At 39.2% G+C, this 13,242-nt stretch overlaps 1 protein-coding gene across 1 annotated transcript in view; it reads right to left on the bottom strand.

Moving 5' to 3' along the window:
- Positions 1 to 479: 479 nt before the first annotated feature.
- Positions 480 to 13,242, bottom strand: part of ATP6AP2 (ATPase, H+ transporting, lysosomal accessory protein 2) — a 13,030-nt gene continuing 267 nt past the window's right edge. Inside the window, 11 exon segments of the mRNA XM_010571351.1 lie at positions 480 to 1,589; positions 2,433 to 2,549; positions 3,488 to 3,551; positions 3,553 to 3,619; positions 3,622 to 3,637; positions 4,992 to 5,045; positions 5,374 to 5,511; positions 5,703 to 5,798; positions 8,225 to 8,353; positions 10,698 to 10,756; positions 10,759 to 10,828. Of these exon segments, the coding sequence (XP_010569653.1) occupies positions 1,395 to 1,589; positions 2,433 to 2,549; positions 3,488 to 3,551; positions 3,553 to 3,619; positions 3,622 to 3,637; positions 4,992 to 5,045; positions 5,374 to 5,511; positions 5,703 to 5,798; positions 8,225 to 8,353; positions 10,698 to 10,756; positions 10,759 to 10,816 (993 nt within the window). The 5' untranslated portion in view covers positions 10,817 to 10,828 and the 3' untranslated portion in view covers positions 480 to 1,394.

The raw sequence follows: 13,242 nt of genomic DNA, 5'->3' as shown, positions 1-13,242 counted from the left end.
TCCAAGTCACAAACAACTTCAACCCCTCCAAATCTGACATATGCAGTAAACAAGACAAATTAATTCAATGAGCAGATCTTTTCTGCAAGTGGAAAAAACATCTCCTAACAGTAGGGAAAGTTAAGCACATTAGAAGACGACAAGATGAAAAAAGTAGTTTTCATTCACATTGCTGTAGTCTGGAAGAATTCCTTTTACCACAAGAGCAAATGAGTTTCTGAAAAGTAGGCAGTTCTAAAAAAGATTCAAGCCAGAGATTAACCACCTGTTTTAACAAGGCTCGCTATTTGGTTTAGGAAAATCAATCCATACAAGGTGATCTTCCAACATCTGCTTTCGAAAGACAGTTAAAACTAAACTGTTACAGACTTAGGCCCACTGTTACATATAGAAGGCTGCCAGCACCCATTCTGTTCAGCTGAGCTAATACTAAATAGAAGTAGCCACACCTACGAAGCCACAAAGAATAAATCCATTCAAGAACCACTGTTCTTTGTTTTATTGAATGGTTGAAGCAGGACTGTAATCCAGGTATACTTAAATCAAGTGTTGGTCCACTCTTATCATGAAAAAGAAGTGATTTAGGTTTTTATAATAACATCAACACAAATGGAAGGAATATGAAGCATCATACCAGGAACTTTCAACTGTATGTGACGTTAGACCATGATCAGACTGGTGCTACTTCAGTATTTACAGACCCTCCACTGTATAGACCAGCCACACTAGTGTTATTTACCTCCAAATCAGTAAAGTTCTAGGTAAAAGATCCTTCTGTCTACAGCTCACATCTGAGCCATCAACATGAGATCAAAATGCAATTTGTGCCACTAGAATCACAGTCTTGTAGAAATATTTCTATATTTAGTATTTTACTAAAGAATAATTACTATCCTCTCTGAAGTTACATATAGCCATTATAAATATTTACATCAAACATTTACAACTGGTTCATAATATACAACACAACAATTTAGCTATAATTTCTAATCTTCCAGTGTAAAAGTTTCAAACAACATGTTGCTATCATAATTTCAATTTATCTGTTTTGCACATAGTCACAGGCAGTATAGGGCATTTCAAAAACTCATGTTACATGATAAAAAAATGGAATGATGTTACTTTGATAACATTTACTTTGGGGATTGTTTTGTTGGTTTTTTTTTTGTTTCGGGTTTTTTTTAAACAAGCAGATTTCAATTTCTAAATCCTTTCTGGTGCTACTACTAACATTTAAAATAGGCTTGAGGGGGGGGGGGGAAAAAACCCCAACTTAGAAATAAATACACCTTTTAAAAAGTTCCACAATTAACCATGGCAGAATATTTGTTTTCCACACAGTTTAAAGGAGACCTTACTCTTCATCATTTCCTTGCGCTGAAATACAGTGCGGTTTAATCCATTCTTATCTTCTGATTCGTCATCCTATAAATAATGCTGTCATACCCAGGATCCATGTTCCAGAGGTTGTAGGAGATAACTATCACAGCTAAAGCAAGACCTATCATCATCCACAGAATAATGTTGAAGATTACAGAGTAGTTGTAGTTGTATGGATAGGCAAGGTTATATGGATTTTCTGTTTCGCTCTGTAATAAAGAAAATGCGTATTACTTTAAAGTTAGCTTGCATACAAAACACGTTCTGACTACATCGAAAATCTGAGCAATCTGAATAGCTGAGATGCATTTTTGTCTAGTCAATTCTGATGCTAGGGCACAAAATGCAAAAGAGATTATGTGACTGACATTCACGGAATCCAAAGGAATGGGCTGACAGGAACCTTATGAAACTCAAAGCCCTGCACCTGGGACAGAATAACCCCATGTGACAGCACAGGCTGTGGACTGACCGGCTGGGCAGCAGCTCTGCAGAGGGACCTGGAGGTCCTGGTGGACACACTGAACAGGATTCAGCAGTGTGCCCCTGCAGTGATGCAGGGCAACTGCATCCTGGGCTGCATCTGGACTGTAGGCAGCAAGTCAAGGAAAACAATTTTTTCCCCACCCGGGAGGCAGGACTCCCGTGCACTACTGTACTGGGGAGAAAATGGCAGAAATGCAAGTTCTAACACGACATATGGGAAAAAGTTTTCACAGTGAAAGTGGTTAAGACTTTGGAACAGGCTGTGAGACTTCCAGCCATGGACTTTTAAAGAACTTGTATGGACAAGAACCTGAGCAGCCTGATCTAACTACTAAACTAATCCTGCTTTGAGCAGTACGTTGCACTAGATGACCCCCAGAGGCCCTCTTCAACCTAAATTACTGTATCATTAAGTGAAGATCAAGACAGGTAAGCTGACCTCTTCGCACCCACGCCTAAAACATAGTCAGTATTCTAGTCCTTAAAAATGTTACGCTCAAGTGAAGAAGTAATACAGTTTGGATCACTTTTAATAAATGAGATACAGAAAAATGTGCATCTACTACCTGTGTAGACTGGAGAATGGAGCGAGTCTTCCTTGTGAGGGGAGAATTAAATGTCTTTACAGCTACCACTTCTACTACTGCATTCCCGCTATACAGATTAAACATCTCATCTGCAAACTGGAAAAACAAAAGTGATTTAATTTAAAACCTACACTGTAGCCAGGAATTAAGCAGAGTTTTGTTAGCAAGTTGTACTAAACCCTAAGATGTCACCTTCAGGAATAATTATGGAAAGTTGTAAAAATTTAAACTATTTTAGAATTCCACTAAGAAAGTGCCAACTTTCACCTGGTTTACAACATCTCTTTAAAACCGCTCAAGCACTGTTCAGCAGACTGCAGCTTATGACTGTTTTCTGGGCTGAAACTCGTTCTTTCATCCCTTTTACAAAAAGGCCCACCGCCATATAGTTTCCCAATTGTATGTCTGTCAGTTTCAACGAAATATTTAGGTTCTCAACCTTCCACTGGGAAATTAATGCTTTTACACTTTTCCATCATGCTTTTGAAACTCTCAAAAGCGAATGGTCTTAATAAAGATTTTATCGAATGATTACATAAGACCTGCTAAAGAATTACTTTGTTGAGCACATTGATAGATGAACAGCAGTTATTTTAGAGGCTTGGAAAAACAGCTTTGTGGGCAAGGGGAAACTGACCACTGTACCATGGGATAAAGATATTTCCACATTTCTGAGAGCCAGTTTTTGTGAGACATACTGGTGGCTTTAAATGCAAGATATTTATTTCAGAAAAACAAACATATCGAGTCATGTTGATATACGGCTTCAATATATTCCTACTCCTTCACGCAAAATATCTAACACATTGTAGAATCATGTCAACACTTTCCAGAGTGACAAATTGTAACATTCAATTTTACAACTGAACAACTGCATTTTAAAAACCAAACAACAAAAACAAGCATCAGGCAAGCCATCACTAATGAAGTGACAATTCAAAGCAGCAGATAGTCAATAAACTCCCTTGTAGTTAATAGAAAAAATTATTTCCTTAGTATTCCTGTGGGTTTTGTTCATTAGGTAGAAAGCATACCTTTTGCAAAGAGTCTACAAGAATTTGAGAAGCATCCTTGAACTGCTGTGAGTCTTCCCCATATCGTTTTCCAACCTCTTCCAAACCAGCCAGTTCCAGAGAATACAGGTCTGGAGAGTGATCTTTGGCTAAGTGCTTGTGTCGAGACAGCTTTGGCACACCATTGAGGGCAGAAAGAAATTAATTCACACACAGGTTACTTTAAAAACACATTTCACAAAAATCAGTTTGCTGGGACTAATCCAGCTACACTTTCCACAGTCATATTCCATATTGACTAGGAAGTGGAATTTCTTGCCAACTTAACTAGAAGATGTCCACAATTGTTTCTTTCCTTACTCTACAGAAGGAAGCAGATGATCATCAGGTAGCATCTAATCCTAACGTGAGGTTATACACATGTAGTATATAACTCTACTAAAGTAAAGAAACATTAAACTTATTCACATCAGAATCCTTGTTCTGTGACTGCCATAAAAATAAAGCTTGGAGAAAAAAAAAAAAAACAAACATAAACTATAATACTTGGATACTACTATTCCCTCTGCTGAAGCTGGCCCTTACAAAACTAAGTAGGTTGCTCATGTACAGAAGTAGTTTACTTAAGGAGTATCATCCCATTGTCATAAAATCCAACCAACATAATCCAAATTATCTCAAAGGAGAGTAACGATATTCTTGCACTTCTGCAGGTGTGAAGCTGCAGTACTGACATTTGCCTGCATAAGAGAACAGTCTCTGAAAGCAAGGAATTTAATCTGTTCGTATCTTCCCATCTACTTTAACTACAGCATTTCTAGTCTGCAAGACAAAACCAAGTTGTTCTACCTCCTCTTCTCAAGAGCCCCATTTCTCTCCACCAGCCCTTCAACTAATGTGAATTTCCAAGTTTTTCATGACTGTATCTTTTACTTTAAGTAGCTGAGGGCTGCAGCGTAAAGGACAAAAAAAAAAACCAACCAAACCCAAACCACACAACAACACAGTAGCTTCTTAGTAAAGAGATCATTAAGAATTAAAAACTCACCCTTCCACTGAAACATTTCTATCACCATCACTATTCACGCTACAAAAGTCACTCCAGTCTTTTCAGTTAAAATGTTACAGTGACATTTTGAAGTAAAATGGTGGACAGGGCAAAGAACATGTTCTTAAGTACCATTATACTTCTCAAGTAAGAAAACAAGGAAAGCCCTGGCAAATTCTTCATTGAGTACTTCCTGTGTCTTTGGGTATGGAGAAATAACAGCTCAGAATTCCCATTTGCACCAAACACAATACAAAAGAAACTACAGATGATTAAGGTTCTCATTTTCTTCTGCCAGTGACAGGGCTGATACAAATAACCTGAGAATGCACTATTTAAACTGATGCAACCAACTGATGACACACTTGAATATCTATCACTGACTGCCAAGTATCCTGGTTACAGCTTCTCTACCTTTAAATGAGATGTCTGAAGTTTGTGACATAAGACGGGGAAAGTGTTTCAAAAAAACCTTACCAGGCTTGCAATATCATGTAGGACTTGTAGTTCTGACAGAAAAAGCAAGTCAACCTGGAGGAAGAGGCAGAAAGAAAGAGACAGGTATTTCCTTTGATGAAACCAAAGTTAGGGAAGTCTCATTTTGTTGCAAGTCTCAGTATTTTATAACAGGTTATGTCTGTTACAGCATCAGAACATGCTAGGAGGAAATTACTCTTTCAATAAAGTTACTTACAAAAAAACTTAATTCTTAAAATTCAGTCAGAAAAAATTAGAGTGGGCTCTCTTAGGCAAAGCAAGGGGAAAAAAAAAGAAGAAAGAAAAAAGGAAAAGCACAAGTTAACTAAGAATACTAGAAAAAAAAAAATCACAAAAGTTCCCACTGATTAAAGTTTTTTACCTCATTGTTTCTGCTGAGGGAGTTGAGAGGAAGGGAGCTGAGAATAGAGTTGTCCTGGAATAAGCGGTTTCGCAGTTGGCGCAGCGTGACAGAAAGATCTTCAAATACGGAGTTTGCCTTGCCCACCATGTACACTCTCTGCAGGAATAAACATTGTTTAATAACAACAGAGGTTAGTTTTTCCAGTCACACATTAGTAATCAGTCATACTTGCAATCTCTCTCCAATGCAAAATATTTCATATAATCAGTTGGGTTTGCTCCAGCCACACAAGTGGAAAGAGGTTTACTACTTGCAACATCTGGAATCAGAAGTGAAGCAATACTCACTTCCTCACTGGGGGCCAGCTGCAAGACCACAGGAGTTTCCTCAGAGAACAAAGTATGAATAGCGTTTGCAACACTGTCAAGACTGAAAGGAACAGCCTGGAAGACAAAGTCTAGTTAGTTTTTTGGGTAAAACGGGGCCCAACGATGTAAGAGGAGATAACTTGCTTAACTACAGAAATCTGCAAAAATAGGACAACTCCTTTCTGAGCAAAGAGTGTATTTTGAAAGTGATAATAACAATAGGAGCCAATGTGCAAAACAAAACATCAACTGTGTATCTATGAACAGACAATTTATTTGTATATATGGCAGACACAATATATTTTTTAAGAACTCCAAGGGGCCATGACTGTGTAATTAAGAGGCTTACTTAAGCTAAGAGTATAGCCTTGTTTATCAGTAAAGCAAGACCAACAAATACAGAAGCAATACAAAAGGGAAAACCAATCTTAGTCCAAATGCAAAGTTATGAACCACAGAAAACTGATGAATGAAAATATACCATCAGAAAGACCAACTGCTAAAACACTAAAGAAAGGAGCCATATAAAAAATTGCTAAGAATAAAAGAAATCCTAGCACAGTATAGCGTCATTACTGGCAAGCTAATAACACTGTTAGTTTTTCTAAACACTTACTTCTGCGTTTCATCTAAACAGAAGTAGAATGGCTCATTTCCATTCACTAGTTAAAGAGCATAAAAATATTTTTTCTAATAAATTTTAGTAAGTCTGTAAACTAGGATAATTTGTACCCAGTGGTCCCGAACATGGACTCAGTGATGATCATTTGAAACTATTTTTGAATATCAGAGAACCAGTACTTTGCCAGCATACATTTGGGGCAGCTCATCTGAAGACATGGCAGCAGTTAACTGAAACAATTAAAACTTAGGAATATTAATTCCTATTAATGGGAAATAAAGAAAATATGCATTATGTACACATCAGAACTTTATCAAAGTTACAAGTGCAAATACGACTGAAGACTTCAAGTATATTTAAGGTTTCCGCAAATTAGCAATGCCTACATGGTCAGGTGCAGACAATCCTAAATCAGTTTTGGTCCAGATACCATTTCAGCAATTGCCAACATGTAACTGTGCCTGACCTAGTGAATTGTGCTTGAAAGCTGATGTGAAAGCAGATCTGTGTTAAGCTGAATTTGACCTGAGTTCAATATAAAGCCACATAACATTCCAATTAAACGCTAATATCTAAAATAGACTAAAAGACTGCCTGATAGCTGCAAAAGTAATTTCCTAGGGAAATTATCACCTCATCTTGGGGTGTGCAATAGGGTGTCAATATTAAACAAAACACTATTCAACATTGTCACTGATGATGCCACAGTTTGACTGAAATAATAAAATGATAAATAATAATTCTTAATAGGAGCACAGCAGTCACACAGAGACAAAATGCATGGTAAACTGGTGCAAAACAAAGTTTTCCAAGAGAGGCAGAAGCAGAATTAACTAACTAGAAATAACCTGAAAAACAACAGCTCAACATGAAGAACTAGTCCAATGCTGCAGCAAAATGGATTAAAGCAGACAATATATTATAAATGAGCAATGAATAGACACTGTACAGCTACCAATATTGTGTAAGTTACTGTGTTCCTGTTAAGATATGTGTGGACAAAATCATATGACAGGAGAAGAGGCAATGGGCATTAATTTAAAAACAATGAATTCTATCTGAATACAAGAAAACAGGTTTTTACTGTAAGGGTGGTCAGATACTGGCACACGTTGCTCAAACAGATTGTGGAGTCGCCCATCTGTGGAGATACTCAAAACGCAACTGGACACAGTTCTGGACAACCTGCTCTAGCTGACCCTGCTTGATCAGGGGGTTGAACTAGATGATTTCAAGAGGTCCCTTTCAACCTAAATCATTCTATGATGCTGTGACAAGTGTGAGAAAAGAGTCTCAGCGAAGACAGACAGTGACAGGTAAATGTAGTGTTGTTTGTTGTTTTCTTTTTGATACAGTATAATCAAATTATTGTCTCAAAGTGCTGTACTTCACAGTCAAGTACTTGAGGAAAACTCACAAGACTGCTTAGAGGGCCATACAGTACATCAAAGAATCAACATCATATAAAATGTTATCACGCGCACTCAGCTGAAGCAAAAAAAGTAAAAGTTAATGATTCTGACTATGAATCAATATGTTAACATGGGAAGCAGTAGATTCTCTGCCTCTTGGTACAAACATATTAAAACTCGATGCCTTTCAAGGAGAACACACTTTGGGCAAACAAGTTACTGAACTCAACACAGGAGGCCCTGGGTAATCTTAAAGGCCTCTTACCTCTGTACCTTACCTAAAGGTACAGGAGTCTGAGTGGATTATTTATCTATACAGCCTGATCCACCATTCTAGGGGGGTATGTGAACTACAAGTGAAGTAAGAAATAAGTCAACATAAAGGACTACAGCAGACAGTCATGTACTTCTCATTAGATCACAAGAGTCACAGAAATCGTGTGATAGTTCCAAACGTGGATACTCACATTCTCAATAGGGTAAGAAATCCTTTTCACAGGTAGCGTCAGCTTGTCTACTCCTTTTACTGTTACCAGCACAGTAGCTCGTGGTCTGTGAAACAGATCACCCACTGCAAGCCCAGGCCAGGAAAGGTCCTATTACAAAATAGTAAAAAACCTTGTATTTCACAAGGAGAAAGAGAGGAGACCTCCCCAACCACTACAGCAAAATAACTTGTTAAATATCTCTGTGCAGGACAGCCTATTGGAAATTTCATGGGGAAGTAAGTTAACACTAGAATGTTTTCATCTTGAATAATGCTAAGTTAACCATGAAGAAACTGTTAGTTTAAAAGCTGCCAGTAACTTCATAGCAAAGTCTACACTGAGAAAGCATTATACATATTGGATATATCAAGAGTTATTTCCCATAATTAAATTAGACATATCATAGTCTGTATTTAACAAGTGAAGGCTGAATTTAAAACAAAAAAACCCAACCAAAATAAATATAAAAAAACCCAACCCAACCAAAAAAAGCCCACAAAAACAAACCCTTTTGCAAAACACTACAGAAACAGGTTTAGGCACATTAAAACACTAGCATCTTGATATTTTCAGCACCAGAAAGAAACGGGGGGAAAAAAGGGAGGTGGGTGTCAATCATACCAACTAATACTAATCTAAACTTGCAAATTTGCACAGAAACATAAAAAGATTCCTTAGTAGCTTACTACAGTTATGTATTGGTAAGAGCACAGTGAAGGCTACCTGGCCAGTTTATTCAGGCACAAAATACAAATTCATCTATTTGGAATGAATTCAAACAGTTTTCTCCATTTGTGTAAAACACACAACTGCTTGTTTAAGTTTTATGAAACCAACCAATTTATTTGGATTTTAGAATTAAATGTCATTGACATTATGATCTGTATCGCCTCAAAGAAACAGAAGAAAAACCTTTTAAAGCATCATCAGGGACAAGAAAGGGGTTCAGTTTTATCTTGCCTTAACAGGGGAGGAATGTTTTTGAGAATCCCCAATGTAGTAATGCATAAGAATTCTAAATTCCCTACAGTGCACCTACTGCACTGTCAGTTTATGTTCCTAGACTACAGCCCTGATGTAAACTGCAAAATGAGTGTTTGGGCCCTGCAGTATCCTCCATATAAGGGTTGGAAGCTGCCTACACGGTGATCTCTGCCTTAGTGACAATGCTGATAACTTTCAGTTTCAGGGTTTAACTGAATAGAGTAATTTAAACACTTCCTTCCCTGCCTGCTTCTAGGATTTGAAATAATACTAATAGAGAACTATTTCTAAAGGGTGCTACAGACCCATCACAGCAAATGAATTCCAAGCAGCGGCAAAGGCAAAGAGTGAGCACTGAAACACTTTTTTTCCATGATAACCACGTCATACAGCTGGATGACCAGTATGCGAAAAGTCAAGTGTTCAAAATGGGCCAAACCCCACTGTTTTGCTGTGTGTCTTCACATGCAATGCACACAATACCATGTGATGTATCATTTTTTTCTTGATAAAATAATCAAAATATACTTCTTAGGAATACTACTCATAAGAGTTTGTTACTAGTTCAATGACAAAAAAGCATAATTAATTGACAGCAAGATATTTTCAGACAAATTCCAAAACACGGGCTAAACAGACCTGCATTCAAACCAGACTTACCAGACCTCTTGCCTAGCTCCAGTATGGAAGAAATGGGAACCAGCCTACCTCACCAGCATTGTGAGAATATCACAGCTTTTAGCTTTGAGTATCTGGCCACACACAGACACTACTAGAGACGCCTGGCTATTACGCTTTCATGTACTGCTTCAACAGCCACTCATCCCTGCTGAAGCCCAGCAAAAAATTCAGTAGGCAAGATGGAATCAGTCCAAGGGCTCCTACTCATGTGCCCCACTTTAAACACCACTAAAGCTATATTCAAAAACCTAATTTGGGAAAACACTACCACAAATTAGGTTTTCAAGTCTTTGGATTACTTCCTATGTATCCTATCTACTTGTTCTTATTAACTATCCTCAGCAGACAAGCTTGCTGACCTGACAAAATGCCTGCCTAGTCAAGGGATTTCTCACAATCTTCAGAGTACCCAAGAGCAGAGCCCTACAGATAGCTCATAGACAAGACATGACAGTGGTTTCCACAGATCCTCAGCACATGACCATGGATGGGGGGGATACAGCATGTAGTTGGGTCTCAGAGGAACTGAAGAACAGCAGTGTAAAGACTCTGCAGGCTTGCTTCCTTCTATAGCTGATGATTCAAATTAGCCAGCTAGCACAGCCTTTTGCTGCTCATATGACTGATACAGCTCTATGCTTAGAAACCACACTCTGACAAGTCATGCATTCCTCAAGACAAACAGGATGATATTTTATATATTCCAGCACATGACAGGAAGATTTGCATGTTAAGTGAGCAGGTCTGTAGTTTTAGAGGCATTTCAAAATCAAGACCTGAAACATACATCTTCAACAGAAAAGCCCATGGATAATGCAGCTACATCTGGGATCCGCTCGCCAGGAATGGGCCAACTTCCATCTCGAAAAACAACTGACTGAGGTGATCGTAAGACACTAAATTCATCACCGCATACACCTAAAAAAACAAACATAAAAAGCTGTCAGATGTCTTGCAATCTTTCCCTTACATAACAGAGAAAAAGAACATATTAGAGCTTTCATTCCTCCTTCTTCCCTCTCACGCCTATCAGTTTATGTAATGCAAGTGATGAGAACTGATCGTTTTAACGCTCTGGAATACAAAGTAAGGTTTCTATACACCAATAATTAAGGATGGACAAATCCACATTAATGAAAGCAGGACAATTATTCGAGCCACAGCACAGTACACTTCTGTGTACTCAGCAGGTTGTGAGCAGCGTTACAGTTCAGATATGGTAAAGCTAACTCTCAGTAGAGCCAAGCAGACTCCAAAATCCTGTTAGCCCACAAGCAGCTATGCACCAACACGGCTCTGTTTGCTTCCAGGACTGCTTGGCATAACACCTCTTTTCATGCAGACAACAGGCTGAGCCACTGAACCCAGAGCCAGGAGGATCAGCAGTTTGTCAGTGCTGGCTTAAACAGAGCACTGCCAGGAACAACCTGGCTTCTGCAGAACAGCTCCGGTGTCTCTGCTCTGCCTTCCCAACCACATGACGTTGTGAGATGTTTTTCTTCCTTGGATGCGGTACTGGACCTAAGCTGACTGTGTGAAGCCACAGTCTGCAGTATTTCTCATGTTGGGTTTTCACTTATTTGGGATCCCCCTTCACTCTCTTCGCCATTACCTCGAACAGCAAAGTTGACTAAAAGCACATTTCTAATCTGTATTACGATGACAGTAATTTACTGTGTAATAAAGTCAGAAAGGACTCCACAGAAATAACAGAGAGGCTTATTTCAACCTAGCTTCCTATTTTAAAGTCACTTAAGCATAACTGCAATGCTGCATACACAAACATTTATCTAAATAAATTTTAAAACGTATTTGGTGTATATAAGCAATAACATGCACACAGCAAAATTTCAGGTGTATCCCCCCAATGAGCAATCTGTGTAGGTTTCTAACAGAAAACTAATGTGACACAAGACTTGAGAAAATCAAGTAAGAGAGCAATAAATATCTGCAGCCCATCTAAGCTGAAGTTCTAGTTACACAATCAGTCTGACTGCATACTTCAAAATTACATGAATAAGATAACAGTCTAAAGAAAATACTAGTATTTACTCATATGATCACTGAAAATTAGCTACCAATCCAAGCAGCTACATACAAGAGTTTTCCAGGGCATCTACAAATCTGAAGGCTATTTACAAAAATAATGCAATAGTAAACTGATGTGTTGTGCAGTTATAATCTTCCTTAACATTAATTTAACCAATGTGACCTTGAAGATGCTGTTTTAAAGCCTGTATGCATGACCATGCATACAAATGTTGACAGTAAATCTGAGCTGTGTTATGATAAACATACTAAAGGAACAAAGTACTGTGATGCAGGTTCGGGAAGGGTGGCAAAAGGAAGGACACAGGCCAAACCGACAGAAGTATATGGAGTAGATTCAAGCGCTTTTTGTTTTAAATTGATATGTGTTCATTGGATGGCCTGCTATCACTTTTAATGGCGTATCAACCCACATTTTGAAGGACAATGTTTCCAGACCAATTTGTTTAAGAAGGAATTTACGAAATTGCTACAAATAGTTTTGCTCCGTCTGTAGGATTTCACCTGTTGCTCTCCACAAGGCTGTAAGACAGTCACACATGTTATTTAGGACAAGTTGGCTTACTTAGGACAGGATTGCTTAGCTGGATAAAATTAGGGCACTATCCTTTTCAAGGAAATTTACCTTGCTAGACTTGTTCAAGATCTCAATGATTAGAACTGAATTTGAACTTGGGAACACAAGCGTTCTCCTCAGACACACTATAATTGCTTGACCACAACACCCCTGTAACTGCTTGACCACACTAGGCCACATGCGCAGTGAAGTCTAGAGAATAAATTCTGAGATGCAATTAATCCTGCTACTGTTACCCACCCACCTACGGAAAACTTAATCCAACTTCTACCTTACCGAAGTTCTACCTCAGTAGAACTTCGGCCCTCAAAAGCCTTTGTGAGCCTGGACCGAAGAACGAAGGTACAATGAGCGAAGACTATTTATGGGGCCTGGAAGCCTGAAGCGCGGATCACAAGCCTGACTCACAACGATCACAAAAGCAGCTCGGCAAAACACGAAAATTTCCTACGAGGCAACGAAGCCCCGAAAGGCTCCACGGAGCCCCGTGCTGGGAAGGGAGAGGGCAGTCTCCCAGCACCGTCTCCCAGCGGCGGTGGGGGGCCGGGGGGGCAGCCCTCCGCTCCCACCTCTCGCTCCTGAAGCCGGTGGGCCCGCAGAGGGGCGGGAGAAGCCCCGGAGCTACCTGCGGGGGGCCGGGGCTCGCCCTCCGAGGGTGCCCCAGGCGCCACAGCGCGCCCACCAGGGCCGCGCGCGTCACACCCCA

The sequence above is a fragment of the Haliaeetus leucocephalus genome, unplaced genomic scaffold, assembly GCF_000737465.1.
Source record: "Haliaeetus leucocephalus isolate CR32 unplaced genomic scaffold, Haliaeetus_leucocephalus-4.0 Scaffold317, whole genome shotgun sequence".
Lineage (NCBI taxonomy): Eukaryota > Metazoa > Chordata > Aves > Accipitriformes > Accipitridae > Haliaeetus > Haliaeetus leucocephalus.
The sequence above is the reverse complement of the archived record's forward strand: the minus strand, read 5'-3'. Positions and strand labels throughout refer to the sequence as shown.